Below are 16872 nucleotides of genomic sequence, written 5' to 3'. Positions count from 1 at the left end.
AAATTTAATTCCTTTTGACTCAATTTTTAATGACTTAGCAATAAAGAATATATTATATATTTGACCAAATCAAACATAAATAATATTTTTTTTAATTTGGGTTTGCATTTTATGTTTATACAAACATAAAGATAGTCATGAATAAGTAATGGACATAATATCCAACTAACAAATTCAAACCCAAATATCCAATATATGACATTTGCTAACTTTTAATATTTAGCCAAACTCATTTTGGACTTCCATTTCTCATTCAAAACCAACTCTGATTTTGACATACGAGTACACTACTTCATAGTGTCAAACATTCGGTTATTCCGACGAACGTCTTCGTCCCGAAACATACCGAAAAATGGTCTTAAACCATTTCGTCAAAAACGAGTTCCAACATAGTTTTAGATAAACATGTGCCTACATCAAAACGTTTGTTTGTTTGAATAATCCTATCTAGGAGTTTTGTAATTTTCACTTTTGAATTTGCATTAGTAATTTTTTATAAAACTAAAAGAGGTACCATTGTCCTATTACCTTAGCAGACTCTTATGGTCTAAGACAATCCGAAGTCGACTTCGAATTTTCCTGGAGAATTTATTTTGTTGCCATTAACTAGTGCTTTCTATCAGTTGGTGAGAATTGCATATAACACTCAATAAGATGGGTGAGATGCCCCGTTGGGAGGATACAACCTATTCCGACTGTATCATCGGCCTGTTCGTGATAAGGGCCCAACCTTTCAAGGTGACTTTATATGAAAGAAAATGGTTGGGCCGGCCTTTCTACGGAGAGTATCTACGAGTTGTTGGCGTACTGTTGTAGTGAGGCCAGTCTCATAAATACAGTTATAGACAACCTTGTTATCTATCTCATCATCATAAGCAAATTCAAATATTTATGGATACAAACATCTCTCGGAGAAGACATAGGCTTCCTTTATTTCCATTTCATGGGTTTACAAGAAGAGGCTGATTTGATAATAGCCAAGAAGAAATCAAACTAAGACACATCCTTCCATAACAGTGATTGCTTTGCCTCTCAGCAGAACCCTCTGCTTCTCTTTGTCCAGGTGAACATTCAGCGTTCCTCCTCTGCTTGACGCCTAAACAAAAACCCCATTTCCAAAAAACCAAATCTTTCTTCAGAAACTATCTATATATAATACTCTAATCACTTTAAGAACCATCTCAAGTGTCTGTACTAAGAGAGAACGAGAGAGAGAGAGAACCTGGTAGGCTAAGAAATCACACTTGTTCATCTTGGTGCTCCAGTAATGTGCTAAGGCACAATGCGCACTCCCAGTTACAGGGTCCTGAAGAGCAACACGCCAGTTTAAAATCAAGCAGAAGAAGTAAATGTTTTGTTCTTTATTCTGCTCGGATCACGCCTTTATAATCTGAGAGTCCACGGAAACAACATTCATATTCTCTCAAGTGTTTACCTCGTTAATTCCAAAGTTAGGAGCGAAGTAGCGACTACAGAAATCATATTGAGATCCTTCAGCAGCAGCAGCAGCGGCGGTCACCATCAATCCTTCGCAAGGGCATTTCGATATCTCATCTATTCTTGGCTGCAACTCAGTAACAGACTCCCACGACGAAAGCACAACCTGCAAAATACATGGACAAGATTTGTTGGTTCCAACGACGCAAACAATAACAGAGTCGAGTCAGTTGCTGAAAGGTTCTTACGAGGACGTCTTTCTCTGTGGCTTTAATATCAACAATGGTAGCTCCATTCACGGCATTGGAGAACACAGACAGATCATCAACGGAGTTGATATCACAAGTTGGAACGACGGGGAAATCCAACTCAATCAAAAAGGTTGATTCTTTTTCTTCACCATCTTTGACCTCTGTAGTAAGTGGAACACGTTTAGCAGTTAGGATCCCTGACCTTGTGGCGAACTCAACTACCTCCGAATCAACCAAACTGTTTGAGAAGATAACGTGAGCAGATGCTAAAGTCGCATGACCGCACAGATCCACCTGCACAAAAAAGATCAAAGTGCATCACTTTCTCATGAATCCGAAACAGAGATTCTTAAAGGTAGAGTCTTTACAGTCAATAACAAAGTCAACACAACAGTTAAAAAAATCAAAAATCGAAAGTCAACACAGATCAAAGTGCATCACTTTCTCATGAATTCGAATCGGAGATGCTTAAAGGTACAGTCAATAACAAAGTCAACTCAACAGTTCAAAAATGGAAACTTGATCTAGAGCAGTGATTAGCGAACCTCAGCAACTGGAGTGAACCACCGGAGACTAAAGCGTGGGACATCTTGATGGTCATCGGAGACGGTGATGGGAGTAAGGAAACAGGTCTCGGATAAGTTGAACTCAGCGGCGAGAGACTGAAGCCAAGCGTCGTCTCTCTGATCATCATCATCGTCGAGGAAGCAAACAGCAGCTGGATTCCCCTTGAAGGCGGAATCAGCGAAAGCATCAACCACGGAGTACTTGACTCTCTTTCTCGCCACCATTTTTTTTGTTTGGACTAAAAGCTTTCATGCTTTCACACACTCTCTCGTCTCTCTTTTTATTGGTGGCTCTCTCACTCGAAATAAAAATTAAATAAAAGGTTCCATGAAATAAAGTAAATTAATACATTTGTGTATTGTTTTATCTTCCAGAACTGGTTGTCTACTTAATCTATCACTTGAAAGGTACGTAATGAGAATACAATACAAAGGTCACAAGACCACATAAGAGGGAGAAGAAGCAAAGAAATCCTCTTGCTGCATATAGAGAGGAGGCCAATGCAGCTCTTTTTCTTATTTATAAGAGTTACAGCTACAAAGGAGTGTGTTTGTCTATGTGATGATGTTACCAAGCTCCTTCCTTTGACATCCTGAGGAAATGCGCGAGGCTGATGCTCAGTTTCTCGTCGCTGTTCTTCCATTTGATCTTTGTCGTCTTCGTTGCTTTCTTTCCTATTTGTTCTGTTGCAGTTGTAGACACCAAATTGTGGTACTGTTCCAAAGAAAAAGAGTAGTTTCTTTTTAGGTTGTTTACTCTTTTCCATCAACATCTTAGTATCAAAGAAGATAACCTAGCTGAAAAGGAGAGAGATGTCGGTGTTACCTCACAAACACCGTGCAAAAGCAATCTATGGAATGGGTCTTGAACCTTGATGTCAAGCACATCTCCTTCACCGCCTTCCTCAATGAAATGACTTATACAGTTCTGTGAAATTAGAAGTTTTTTTGAGAGTAGAAGAAGAAGAAGGGTTTAAATACAGCTTAAACTGAAGAATCTATAGAGTACCTCATAGCCCTCGATGAGGTCAGGTAAAAAGCTGCGCCGAAGAGCCTCTCTAGTTCTACACTCTATTCTTCGCCAAGCGGTTAAAACAGCAGTTTTATCAGCATCCACATGACCTTTCTGCCTTACGGATGACTGGTTCAAGGAGTCCATGATATTGGCCTGACAAGAACACATTTTTTTTCTCTCCTAATTATGGTTAATACTTAAAGAGTTAAGACCAAGTAAATCAAACAAATCACACCTCGATTCTAGCAAAACAAGAAATGTCTAGATCATTACTATACTAAATTTTATATCCATTTTTGGGTTATGTAACTTGTATTCTTATGAAGACACATAGTCCTAAAAGAAGAAGACAGAGGTAAACTCTAACCTCCTTGTCCATGTCAATGTTTCTGAATCTGTCCCATTCCCCAACAGTGGTCAAAGAAAAGGCAGAAGGAGGAACATCATCACCTGTTGGATAAAACATATGTAGTCAAATGATAGATGCACATTAAGTAAACTGAAAAATGAAAGGGAGAGATGATTATTATTTACCCCAAGGAGGTGGGGCAAACAAGCCTCTGATTTCTTGGGCATCTAAACGAGGAACAAGCTCCATCAGAATACGATCATTTAACCATCTCCTAGATCTCCGGTTACTAACCTGTTGTTGCATTTAAGCGAAATATACTCATTAGCTACAAAGAATATCAACTTCAAACAAAAAGAAAGGAACTCACTTGTCCTGTGAGGCTCTCAAGAGCTTCTATTTTCTTCTCGAGAGATAGGCCACGAGAAGCAGACGTATCTCCTCCTGCAAGTAACAAACCCTAATTAAATTCATTTCCACAAACACACACAATTCTCACAATCAGAAACCTCTCCATAAATCCCCACAACAATAAATTACCTCTAATTAAGGAAATGACACACACACCAAAACAGGGGAAAAGGTCAAAACTTTCAATTCGAATTTACCTCTACGGGGATCAAGAGGGGACGACGACATAAGAAGGCTCTCATCTCGCCTCATCACATTGGTAGCCGCCATGATTCACCCAAATTCTTATGAGGAGCTCTGAGCTAATTTCACACCAGACAACCGACTGCTCTGCTTTTGAAAGAAGAGGCTAGCACCACGAAAATGAACGGAGGAGACGGACGAATGAAGCTGCGATTTTAGGATATTCCCCGATTGAGTTGAAATGGCATACGCAGACGTATCAAGGCCAAGGGAATATGCTCCATTCTGATAGCTAAACCCGACCCGATTCAACCGGTTCATTTTTCCGCGAATACTATTTTCTTTAGACATCAGTGGGCCCAAACATTATGAGCTCAAAGCTGATCCAGACAGCCCAAAAATGCTGATTACATATTTATTGGGTTATTTGTAACTAGGATGATTTTGTTTTTGTTAGGCAAATTTTAGAAAATAAGGGAAATTAAATACTTTATCAGTTTCATTATTAGATTCGTATCATTATAAATATCACTTTGACATTTTTAACGGAAATTTTAAAAATCATATAATAAACTAATATATCATGATTTAATATGATTAATATGGTTACTCAAAAAAAATAAAAATACAGAATTAATGTAAAAAATTACATTAAAATGATAGAACATCATTTATTCTGAAACAAAATAAAAAATCTAAAATAATATTTATTATGAAAATAGAAGTAGTAACTAAATTATTTATCATTCATGTTGACCATTAGAAGAAAAAAAACTTTACTTAAGATCTAATCCTTTTTGGTTATTAGGATTTTGAAACTATTATTAATATTATAATCCACAACACCTGTTTTAGCTTCTTTTTACATGTTAACAAAGTTTTGGTTTTTCTATTTTTCTTCCCAGGAGCACATGTCTTGTCTGGAGCTAACAAAACATTTACATTATAGTATTTGATGGGAAAACGGCCATTTCATACCCAACATATCGCGATATGTTCAATTCATATCCGACTTATATCGCCGTGTTAAAACATACCTGAATTTATATAATCGTGTCAAAACATATCTAACTTATATTTTTTTGGCAAAATCATACACCAGTCGCCACATCACTTGCCATATCATCTATTTTTGTTCGTGTGGATGTAACATCAGCTAATTTTGCTGACGAATATGCCATATGTATAATTTTAAAGAAAAAACTAAATAATTTTGTTATAAAAATATTTTTTTTAAATGTAAAATTTATAATTTTAATATTTAGTAAAATTAACAAAAGTTAATTAATTAGTTAAATTTTAATCTTATATAAAAGATATATTTCCGATCCTATCAAAAATCGTCTTTATAAGAGTTATTTATGTATTGTAATGATTCAAATGCAATGTTAGTGTCGAGGACGTGTTACTCTTGATTAATGGTTTTGTTTCTATTTTTTAAATGTAAATATCCATGATTAATAAAATGTAAGAAGTTTATTTTTACACTTGATTAATAAAGCGTAACATAATTTATTTTTACGCTTTATTAATCATAGGTATGTTATTACATTTAAAAATTAGATTAAATATAAATAACATACTCATGATTAATAAAGCGTAATATGATTCATTTTTATGTTTTATTAATTATCCCCTATTCTATATTTGAGAAGTGATTTGCCACATGTGTTCTTTACAATCGTTTTCACAAAAAAAATTGTGACGTGTCTATTAAGATTGATGACATGTCATATAGTTAAATATGACATGGACAATTACATTTAATGCTCATATATATTTTTGGAAATCTTTTTAGAATATGGCAATAACTCATATATTACATTTAATATTGATTTATATTTTTGGTAAACTTGGTAGAATATGGTAATAACTCATAAATCATCACTAAAATAAATATATACAAATATGACATTTTGAATTTCGAAATATTATATAATTTTACTTTTATAATTATAAAATTTTTATTATCTAAAATTTTCTAAATTTTCTGAATTTAAAAAAAAAACTTAAATCGTAATATCATTAGTTTCTTTTAGATATCTACAAACTATATAAATATTATTTAGTTTTAATTTTTGATAACTATACAATTTTATATGATTTTTAGTAATTTTGTACAAGTTGATTTAATATATTTAACTAAATGAAATAAATAGTTTTTTATCTAAGATTTTAACTTTATATATATATACATATATATTCTTAAATATAATTTTTAAAAAAATATTTTCTCTTAGTTTTATGCTTAATTAATGATATTTATATTAATTATTGGTGAAAATAATAAAATATATAATATTAATAAATTACATTTTAAAATATAAAATTTAACTTTTAAAAAATTCATCACATGGTGGAGGAAAACACCTAGATTAATAATTGTGACATGACTATTAAATTGATGACATGACTTATAGATTAATATGACATGGAAAATTATATTTAATGTTAATTTATATTTTTGGTAAACTTTTTAAAATATAGTAATAACTCATATATTACATTTATTGTCGATTTATATTTTTGGACTTTTTAAGAATATGGTAATAACTCATAAATCATCATTAAAATAAATATATTTTTAAAATATGGTAATAACTCATAAATCATCATTAAAATAAATATATTCAATGGCATTTCAAATTTCGAAATATCATTTAAATTAAAAATATTTCAAAAATATATACATATTTCGAAAAATTATAAAAATTAAATCATAAAATCAAATTAAATCGTAAAATCATTAGTTTCTTATATATATCTACAGATTTTATAAATATTGTTTAATTTTAATTTTTGACAATTATGCAATTTTACATATTTATTTAATATATTTAATAAAAATAAATAGATAGAAAAATTTACCTAAGATTATAATTTTAAATATATACATGCACATTCTTAAATATAATTCAAGATAAATAAAATTGTTTTTATCTTAATTTTAATGTTCAGTTAAATCAAATTTATATTAAAATATTGATAAGAAAAAAGAAAATTTATAATATTAATAAAAAAATAAATATAATTTATATTTATCTATTAAAAATATTTTAAAATTCTTTTACTGCACATGGTGCAGGAAAACACCTAGTGGGTATATTATTTATATTTAAAAATTTAGATTAACACAACCATGATTAATCAAGAGTAACATGTCTGTAACACTAGCATTAGATTTGAATCATTGAAATAAATATATAACTCTTATAAAGACGATTTTTATATGATCAAAATATTTACGAATATATCTTTTATATAAGATTAAAACTTAATTAAATTATTTTTTGTTAATTTTACTAAATAATAAAAAATTATAAAATTTTACATTTTCTAAAAGTTATTTTTATAAGAAAATTATTTAGTTTTAAAATTTTTTTATACACATGACATATTCGTCAGCAAAATTAGCTGACATTGCATCCACACGAACAAAAGTAGATGACACGGTAGCTGATGTGGCGACTGGTATTTGATTTTGCCGAAAAATATAAATTGGGTATGTTTTGGCACGATCATATAAGTTCAGGTATGTTTTGGTACGACCATTTAAGTCGGGTATGAATTGAACATATTACAATATGTTGGGTATGAAATTGCTGTTTTCCCAGTATTTGATAGTATAATGATATCACAACGGTCGAATTAATTAAGGAAGATTTATCAGTCAAGTGTATCCATCTCGGGGGCATTAAAACCGGTATAGGTGTTGATACATAAAGACTTTATATTATATGATAGCTCTGTAATTCATATATTTATCACGTTGTTACAAAAAAATATGAGTAGTCAATTATAGTGAGAGAGAGAGAAAGAAACGTAAGTGATGTGAGTAAAACCATCTCAACTATTAGAAATCATCTTAAAGTAGTGTGGGTGTTGTGTTGATCATACAGACTTTGTGCAATTATATTTGATATTTTTAAAAATCATTAAAATGTTAATCGTCGTGAAGAGTTATAAGAGTATGATTAATGCAAGTTTCTTAGTTAGTCTCTAACTATTAAAATATAAAAATAATTAAAAGCATAAAAAGAAATAAAATATATCTTTTATTTAAAAAAATTAAGAGATATCTCTTAACTGAATGCTGACATGGTGTACCAACATCAATTCATCTCAAACACCACGGAGCTGTCCGCTGACGATTCAATGCGGTTCTAGGAGCTTCACTTGAGCGTCACATCGAGGCTGACGAGTGGCTCATCCTCTTCGAGAATGCTGACCTATTTGGCGCTCTAGTGAATCCGTATCTCATACCACTAGAGATCGAAAGCCTCTGAAGAATAGACAATCCAAGAAACTTTGATAAAATTTAGTGGACCGCCGACATGAGCAGCCTCCAGTTGGACATTCACACGCATTTTTTTATTTTTAAAAATCATTAAAATGTTAATTTTTTGATATGTGGATGAAAAATGTTCAAACGTGATTCTAAAACAAGAGTTTTTAAAACAAGATTAATACAAATTTCTTACATAATATCTTCCAAGTAAAATATAAAAAATAATTAAAAATATGAAAGAGAAATAAGATATGTTTTTTGTTTAAGAAATTTAAGAAACATCTCTTAACTTAGTCCTAATTTTTCTTCCACATGTCCTTTTGTGAATGAATTATTTTATTTTATTAAAATAAATTTTAATTATATAATTATTTATTAGTTAATAAAAGTGATCTAAAAGACTCTATAGTAATATACACCATCTATCATGCTCTTAGAAACTCTTTTAACTATCTCTTTTTCTCTCAATTTTTTTTCATTTCTTTAATTTTAATAGAGTAAATCTGATTGAATAACCTGCAAGATGGTCTAACAACTAGAAAAAGTAAAACAAAAATAACTCTCATGCTGAATGCTGACATGTCAGTATGTTCATGAATCCACGTATCAAAAGCCATTCATCGTCTTCCTCTTTCTAGAATAAAACATCATCACATATCACAACAATACACACACAAGAGTCTCTCTCTTTGTTGTCTCTCTGCCAGCGACCAAATCGAAGCTTGATAACAAGAAGGCGTAGAAAATGGTTTTTCTTAGCACGTTGGTAGAAACAGCTTATTCGTTGAACAGCTTCGTCTTTGAGGCGGAAGACATTGTATTCGGTTCGCCCTGGTGGTTCATCGTCGTCGGTGTGGCGTGTCTCCTCGTTCTCTTCGCCGGGATAATGTCCGGGCTCACACTCGGACTAATGTCTCTTGGCCTCGTCGAGCTCGAGATTCTCCAGCAGAGTGGCTCCTCCGCCGAGAAAAAGCAGGCCGGTACGTTTTCTTTGATCGCAGTTAAAAAAATCACTGCTTACGTTAAGATTACTTACTTGCTTGATTAGTACTGGCTGTAAATAATAAAATTGTACACTCTCTATTGTTACTATTTTTTACTATTACCTCTGGAGTTGCATGAATTTGTTTTTTCTTTTTTTTTTTTGGATATTGTAGCTGCTATCTTACCAGTGGTGAAGAAGCAGCATCAACTTCTTGTGACTCTGCTTCTATGCAATGCAGCTGCCATGGAGGTAAAAACATGATTTTAGTTACCCTCACTGTTCTGATTTTACAGCGAGATAAGTTACTAACTTTGTGCACCTCAGGATTAGGGGAATGTTTTGATATGGGAATCAATGAAGTTGGTACTTGATTCTTTTGTTTGTTTCCCTTTTTCAGGCCCTTCCTATATGTTTGGATAAGATATTTCACCCTTTTGTGGCTGTTTTGCTTTCGGTTACTTTTGTTCTTGCTTTTGGAGAGGTAACTTTCTTTATTATCTATTCTTGGTGTGTGTTAGTTTGTCTTTTATTCAGCACTTTCCATCTATAAGCTGATACAAATTGGAGTTTCATTCCAGATCATTCCGCAAGCTATATGCTCGAGATATGGACTTGCTGTTGGTGCTAATTTTTTGTGTCTGGTTCGCATTTTGATGATAATCTGCTATCCCATTGCGTACCCTATTGGAAAGGTGACGTAGTTGTTTGTTGTACTAATCTGTCTTTGTCATATCACTAAATGTCAATAAACCAGAAAAAGACAGGAAAATTGTTGAACCTTGCATTTACTTATTAAGAAGTGTAACTTGTTGAAATTAATTGTATTGATTATACCATCTAGACAAGTTGATGCATTTATAGATGCCAGTGTATAATGTAGCTGTGGTTATTTACTTCTTACCAACGTTTTTTATATGCCTCAGGTTCTTGATGCGGTGATTGGGCATAATAACACACTGTTTAGACGAGCTCAGCTGAAAGCTCTTGTCTCAATTCACAGCCAAGAAGTACGTAGTTTTCTGGTTTATGATATAATCAGAAAAAACACACACGTTATTGTTCTATGAACCCTGTCTGATTTGTGAAGTGATTTATTAAGTTACTTGATCATGGATAGTACTTGTGTTTCCAGCTTTCATTGACATGTTGTTTCTCTCCAAATATAGGCTGGTAAGGGAGGTGAATTGACACACGAGGAAACAATGATTATAAGTGGAGCCCTGGATTTGAGCGAGAAGGTAAAGACTTGTATTAGCCATGCTTGTATTGTACACTAATCTGAATAAAAGTTATGTTATAAATGAAATGGTTTTGCTTGTAACCCATTAATCCGGGTGTAGACTCTTCACTTCCATGAACAAATGTTGCATGAGACTGAGTATGGAGGATGACTTACTTTTATTGAAATGGTTTGCTTACGTTTTCGTTTCCTGGAAGTTCAGACTGCTGAGGAGGCAATGACGCCAATTGAATCAACATTTTCCTTGGATGTAACTACAAAGTTAGACTGGTGAGTTAAGAGTGGATATTTTTTGAAAAACTCCAGTTGGCTGATTAGTTCAAAAGTTAATGCTATAATACAAGCTCAGAGAGTAATCTAATCTATTTTCACATTGCAGGGAAACAATTGGGAAAATACTGTCTAAAGGTCATAGTCGAATCCCGGTCTACTTAGGGAATCCAAAAAACATCATCGGGCTTCTATTGGTGCTCTTCTAAAACTCTTTGCATTGCTTCATTTCACTTATTCTACTTTGATTACTTATGCTGCTATTATCCTAGGTGAAGAGTCTTCTAACTGTAAGAGCAGAAGCAGAGACACCCATAAGTTCTGTTTCCATCAGGAAGATCCCAAGGTATATCTTGCTTTCCTTAGCCGTTATATGTGAATCCGCATGTAAGTAACTTCCCACACGTTGCATTTGCAGGGTTCCATCAGACATGCCATTGTATGATATCCTCAACGAGTTTCAAAAGGGAAGCAGTCACATGGCTGCGGTTGTCAAAGTCAAAGACAAAGACAAGAATAATAGTAATATGCAGTTTCTGAGTCACGAAGAAACACCCAAAGAAAATATGAACATATTATACTCGTGTCATCCTCAATTGACAGCTCCTTTGATCAAGCATGTTGGTGAAAGACATGATGTTGTTGTTGTTGATATTGATATAGCACCAACGCTTAGGGGAATAAATTTCAAACACAACGGTATTGTGACAAGAGACTTGCCGCTTCTGTTGGAAGATAACGAGGATGAAGAAGTTATTGGCATCATCACGTTAGAAGATGTCTTTGAAGAACTTCTGCAAGTATGATCATATGCTTTTCTCATTTTTTTCTTCCCTTTTTCTGATTTGATCATTGCCTGTCTCTACGCTATGCCTATATTTACATTTATTCCACTTGATATGTTTTTCTTTTTTGAAACACCACTTGATATGTTTTTCATTTGGTGATTTTACTGGAAATGCAGGCAGAAATAGTGGATGAAACCGACGTTTACATTGATGTACATAAAAGGTATCTTAATGATATTTGCCTACGTACTTCTGAGTTAGTGACTCTATAGTTTACCAAAGAGTCACTAAAATGGCAAAACTGAATTATATTTTGAACATTATTTCAGAGTACGAGTGGCGGCCGCAGCAGCAGCTGTATCATCCATAGCACGTGCTTCGCCAGTGGTAAGCAAGAGCCTGATCAAAACCTTGATATCTAACTGAATCAAAGTTAAAGAAAAAAAAGTTGATGGTGTCCCTTTTGTGTGTGTGGGAGATGTATTGACTGTTTTTGTGTGTGTCACACACAGGAGTATCATCAAAGCAAGGGAGGAGTAACGGTGAAGAAGCTTGTGGGGAAAGAAGGAAGAAGTACGAAGAATAATTACACAACAAAAATCACGGAGCCTCTTTTATCAGGAATCTGATAGATAAAATTTTGTTTTATACCCCTCTTGTAAGGTTTAAGGTTCAGTGTCCTCTCATTAATCCTGCTGTATCACGTCTCTTAAACACGTACACTAGATACTGACCCGCCCTTCCGAAGGGCGGGTATATTCTCAATTTTTTTTACTATGTTAATCTTTTGTATATTTTCCAATATATTTAGAAATGTGTGATTGTTTAGAGATGAGTTGATATTTCTTTGAGATATATATATATATATATATATACTGTGTAGTGTTAAATACACAATCCGGTTTCATTTATTTATTTTTAAGTTTCTGTTTTGTTTGGATCCCAATGTTAATAATGTGATTATTATAAAAAATTATATTCTATATCGTAATTTTTGAAAAAAATATAATAACTTCATTGGTTTATTAATATTTGGCTTGAAATGTTATTTCTAAATTTGGAATTTTTTCTGATGTCGACCTCTAAATTTGAAATTATTTGTTTACATTCATTAATAAAAATGGTTAGTGAATCAATATTTAAATAACATTAAATACGTGTGCATGGATTTTGTTGGGTTTAAAATCTAATTTGCAAAATGGCTTTAGAAAACAGTAATACTATGTTATGGAATTTAAAAGACCTTATAAAATGACTGTGCATGGATTTTGTTGGGTTTCAAATCTAATTTGCAAAATGGGCTTTAGAAAACAGTAATAATATGTTGAGAAAATGTTATCTTCGAACAGTGAAGATAAAATATATAATATTTTGCTGTCTGAAAATTCATTTTATTAGTGTCTTTAAGAAAAAAAATATGAATCGACAAAAAACTTTGCGATATGTCCAAAGCCAAGTTTTCTTCTTGGACTCCTTTCTTCTTTTCTGTTTGAAGAAAGGAAATCAATAGGATTGTGAGCGCATGCAATCGAAGCTAGAATCGGTAAGCTTTTGTTTTGATTAAAGGATTGTGCAGATCTCGTTTTTGTAATTTTTTCTTTCTATGTGCTCTTTCTGATTTTTTTTTTCTATACATGCGAAGCTCGTTTCCGATTTGGAACAAATGGTCACTAATACAAAATCACCCATGGTCCAGATTCGTGCGAAGCTCTTTTAAGTAAATGTGATGAAAGGCGAAGACTTATGGAACAACCAGACGAAGAAAAAGTTTCAACTACAATGAAAAGATAAGCTTTCTTGTTTTTTGGAAATCTCGTTTTGTATTTTTGTTTCTCTGCTATAAACTCAGTTTTTTTCTATACATGCAACAATATATAGGATGGGTTTTTCGAAATAAAATAGATTGATTGGTTTTTGAAATATTTTTTCTCTCTGATTGTTTTCTGATTAATGTTTTAAAAAAAAAATCAGTGAAGTACGGTATCTGGATAAAATTCAAGGGTTGCGTAGATGAAGATGGAAGTCTAAAACAGTAAAGATAAGCTGTCTACTCTATCTATTGTCCTAAAGTTATACAATACAATGGACTCAAGCAGATATATAATGTTACAAATATTAATATGGTATTATATTAACGATTGCAGGTTATATATGGTGTTGTACTTGGAATCATTACAATGGTTGCACGGATGAAGCTCGAAGTCTAAAACAGTAAAGATAAGCTTTCTCCTCTATCTATTGTCCTAAAGTTATACAATACAATGGACTCAAAGCAGATATATAAGGTTACAATACTGATATGGTATTATATTAACGATTGCAGGTTTAAACCTAAATACATACATAAATACATAAATAAAACCATGTAAGTAAGGAAGCATAGTTTAGTTATCTGAATATAAAGAAATCTAAATAGTATACATACTTAGCCTCGACATTAGTCACGAACTTGTTGCACTTCTCACACCAAAAGGCTGGAGTTCTGTGTCGCCATTGTTTGCCACTTCAAAGGTTTTATGGTTGAGATTACAACCAAAATAAAACCAACCGTAATCGATGTCTATAGCATCAATTGTACACACTACTTTGCATTTCCCAATCTGTTAAAATGCGAAACGAATTGGATTAGGGCGAAAGGGTATAATGTTATTAATATACACGCTTTAAAAAAATATATAAACTGTTATTAGGCAAAAAAAAAAAACAACCTGAGTAGTCCTCAACACTTCAACAATGGTTTTATCTTCAAACTCATTCCAGCTCTGACTTTGAAAAACAGTTGTTTTATCCTTTTTAGCAACCTGATTATCATCTTCTTTGGTTGCAACAATAGACATGGATGATTCTTCATATTTGAAACTGTAAAACAGGCCCGACATATCATGTTGTGATAAACATATTTATATAATGTAGGGAATAGGTATCTAAAACGTACGCTTCTATTAAGTCAGAGGACTCCTTAATTTCTGGATTGATCAACATTTGAGACATATCATATGCATTGGAGACTTGAAGAACTCCTGTGAAATATTGACATTATTCTCTAACAATTAAACCATGTCTATTTTTAATAATTAAAACCTTAGAATTTTGATTTTACGTTTAAATGTTCCCAGCTTTGCAAACTTAGCAAACAAACAACAACTCCTTTGTGTGCTTCTTCACTATAGGTTTCCATCATCTCAGCAAACTTACCCCATAGACAACAGGCAATTCGTTGATCACTGTAAAAAGTGGATCAAAAAAAAATTCTCAGATATGAAAAAGAGAATATTAAACTTAAAATATACTGAACCATCATAATAATATACAAAGAACTAACTTTATGTCTCTTAGGGTGAAATCGATTTTCTTTCTTTCCTCTCCATCTTGCACCGTATAGTTAGTAGATCTCCAACATTCATTGCTTGCCCAAGAACATCTTCATAAAAAAATAATATGACATAATTTTATTGCAGATATACAAAGTAATAAATAACTAAAGCATTAATATAGAATTAGTTACCAAACAGTAAATTCGGTTTCATAGTCCACTCAATATGGTATCGAACTCCATCAATGAGTGAAACATATCATCATTCTCGATATCACAGTTTGTGATTTTTGTCTGGCCAATGAACGTAATCTTATACATGTGGTTGCTTACTCTCAATTGTTCTTTACAGGAGTCACCGACATGTTTTCAATGGTCTTCCACTCACCAATCACACATTTACTACCCAAAAACTCATCAACTGATTATGTCTAACATGTTGCGTAGATTTTATCACCCTGCAATAAAAATATATAACAGAGCTTTAGTATGTGAATTTTTGAGACAAAATAAGAAAATGTTAGAAGTATTAATAATGTATTTACCTTTGAATCAGCAAAGATGATTTCGAAGATTCACCAAATGCAGCGTTGATTTGTTTCCAGGTGTGGATCGTTTTCACCTGAATGCACCAGTCGCTTCTGCGAGGCTTCAACTGTGAAAGGAAGATATCTTTGTGATGGTTTCATTTTTACTAATGAGAAGAATGCTGTTTTGATGAGTTAGTCGTTTCAGTAAGGGTAGTAGATATAGGGAAGATTATAAATGTGTAGGTCGTAAATTTAAAGAAAATATTTTTTTTTTAAAAAGGTATCTATGGCAGAATATGCCAAACCTGATATCGATTTTAGTTTTGATTTTTAAAGAATATTTTTTTTTTGAATTCGAGATTTTAAATTTTGACTGAGAAGTAATCTTTGGATATCTTGTTGTTAGTAGTTGGTTTGAAAATTTGTTTAAATTGGAACTGCTTTGCCCATTATCTGATTTCGTGAATATGGCTACATGAAAATAGGATGAGAGTTTGTTTAAAAAATAGTTATTAAATATAGAGTTTTTTTATTTTTTTATTATTTTTTAATAGTTCGTGAGTATGGGTACATAATTTTCGGAAGTGGGTTTGTTTGGAGAGGAGTTATGGAATATATTTCAGAATATTTAGTTTTCTGGTTAAAATATTAAACGAATTTCATATTTCATATTTGTATCTTGTAAGATGTCTGGTTCTTATTTTTATTCATTGTATAAGTGTATCTTGTGATTACAGAGAACTTATTATAGAGTTTAAGTGTTTGATATATTTAGTGTTTAAAGATTTGTAAGATGATTTGTTCAACTTCGTTTTAGTGTTAGCAAACAAACTACATTGACTTAACATGTGATGATAATAATTGTTTGGGTATATGTGGTGGTTCAGTATAAATTGGTATATCTACTGGTGACTCATAGATATTGTAATTTATGTCATCATATGTATTGTTCCTGATTGAAATCTTGATCAAAAAATTACCTACAATTAACATATGCTAATTGCTATTTTGATATTTTTTTGGTATAGGGTTATGTTTCGAAGCTTTTATTGATCATTTGGCAAAGATAGCTTTAAGATTTGTTATATGGTGATGAGATGAGGCAAAAGAAATATCATCATTCTCGTTGACTTATGATGAGACATATCATCATTCTCGTACATATCATCATTCTCGTACATATAGTAGGTAGTTAAGTTGGTCTTTTTTTGCTTGTCTAAATTATCCTTACTGAATTTTTTAAAAA

General features: G+C 32.3%; 3 protein-coding genes across 3 annotated transcripts; 1 reads left to right on the top strand and 2 right to left on the bottom strand.

The window, feature by feature from the left end:
- Nucleotides 1-834: 834 nt before the first annotated feature.
- On the bottom strand, nucleotides 835-2542 carry LOC108813378 (uncharacterized). The gene is made up of 5 exons (XM_018585921.2): nucleotides 2234-2542; nucleotides 1686-1982; nucleotides 1436-1603; nucleotides 1223-1306; nucleotides 835-1096 (listed from the first exon to the last, which is right to left on the bottom strand). The coding sequence occupies exons 1-5, from the start codon at nucleotides 2477-2479 to the stop codon at nucleotides 989-991; spliced, it is 903 nt and encodes a 300-aa protein (XP_018441423.1). The 5' UTR covers nucleotides 2480-2542; the 3' UTR covers nucleotides 835-988.
- Nucleotides 2543-2560: 18 nt separating this feature from the next.
- LOC108813389 (uncharacterized) lies at nucleotides 2561-4481 on the bottom strand. The gene is made up of 7 exons (XM_057003436.1): nucleotides 4227-4481; nucleotides 3989-4062; nucleotides 3804-3912; nucleotides 3637-3719; nucleotides 3264-3422; nucleotides 3081-3182; nucleotides 2561-2969 (listed from the first exon to the last, which is right to left on the bottom strand). Exons 1-7 carry the CDS (start codon nucleotides 4297-4299, stop codon nucleotides 2823-2825), a joined length of 747 nt encoding a protein of 248 aa, XP_056859416.1. The 5' UTR covers nucleotides 4300-4481; the 3' UTR covers nucleotides 2561-2822.
- A 4622-nt stretch (nucleotides 4482-9103) lies between these two features.
- Nucleotides 9104-12508, top strand: LOC108855092 (putative DUF21 domain-containing protein At1g03270). The gene is made up of 13 exons (XM_018628807.2): nucleotides 9104-9480; nucleotides 9658-9734; nucleotides 9883-9966; nucleotides 10064-10177; nucleotides 10409-10492; nucleotides 10652-10723; nucleotides 10928-10995; nucleotides 11105-11192; nucleotides 11268-11341; nucleotides 11414-11795; nucleotides 11960-12006; nucleotides 12113-12170; nucleotides 12296-12508. The coding sequence occupies exons 1-13, from the start codon at nucleotides 9246-9248 to the stop codon at nucleotides 12410-12412; spliced, it is 1500 nt and encodes a 499-aa protein (XP_018484309.1). The 5' UTR covers nucleotides 9104-9245; the 3' UTR covers nucleotides 12413-12508.
- Nucleotides 12509-16872: the final 4364 nt, after the last annotated feature.

The sequence above is a fragment of the Raphanus sativus genome, chromosome 1 (genome assembly GCF_000801105.2).
Source record: "Raphanus sativus cultivar WK10039 chromosome 1, ASM80110v3, whole genome shotgun sequence".
NCBI classification, from domain to species: domain Eukaryota; kingdom Viridiplantae; phylum Streptophyta; class Magnoliopsida; order Brassicales; family Brassicaceae; genus Raphanus; species Raphanus sativus.
The sequence above is the reverse complement of the archived record's forward strand: the minus strand, read 5'-3'. Positions and strand labels throughout refer to the sequence as shown.

Coding starts and splice junctions, on each gene's coding strand:
- LOC108813389 (XM_057003436.1), bottom strand. CDS start 4,299: ATGGCGGCTACCAATGTGATGAGGCGAGATGAGAGCCTTCTTATGTCG. Junction 3,423..3,636: donor ACATTGACATGGACAAGGAG/GTTAGAGTTTAC, acceptor TGTTCTTGTCAG/GCCAATATCATGGACTCCTT. Junction 3,183..3,263: donor ACCTCATCGAGGGCTATGAG/GTACTCTATAGA, acceptor CTAATTTCACAG/AACTGTATAAGTCATTTCAT.
- LOC108855092 (XM_018628807.2), top strand. CDS start 9,246: ATGGTTTTTCTTAGCACGTTGGTAGAAACAGCTTATTCGTTGAACAGC. Junction 9,481..9,657: donor CGCCGAGAAAAAGCAGGCCG/GTACGTTTTCTT, acceptor TGGATATTGTAG/CTGCTATCTTACCAGTGGTG. Junction 10,178..10,408: donor TTGCGTACCCTATTGGAAAG/GTGACGTAGTTG, acceptor TATATGCCTCAG/GTTCTTGATGCGGTGATTGG.
- LOC108813378 (XM_018585921.2), bottom strand. CDS start 2,479: ATGGTGGCGAGAAAGAGAGTCAAGTACTCCGTGGTTGATGCTTTCGCT. Junction 1,307..1,435: donor CTAACTTTGGAATTAACGAG/GTAAACACTTGA, acceptor GTTGCTCTTCAG/GACCCTGTAACTGGGAGTGC. Junction 1,097..1,222: donor GTGATTTCTTAGCCTACCAG/GTTCTCTCTCTC, acceptor GTTTTTGTTTAG/GCGTCAAGCAGAGGAGGAAC.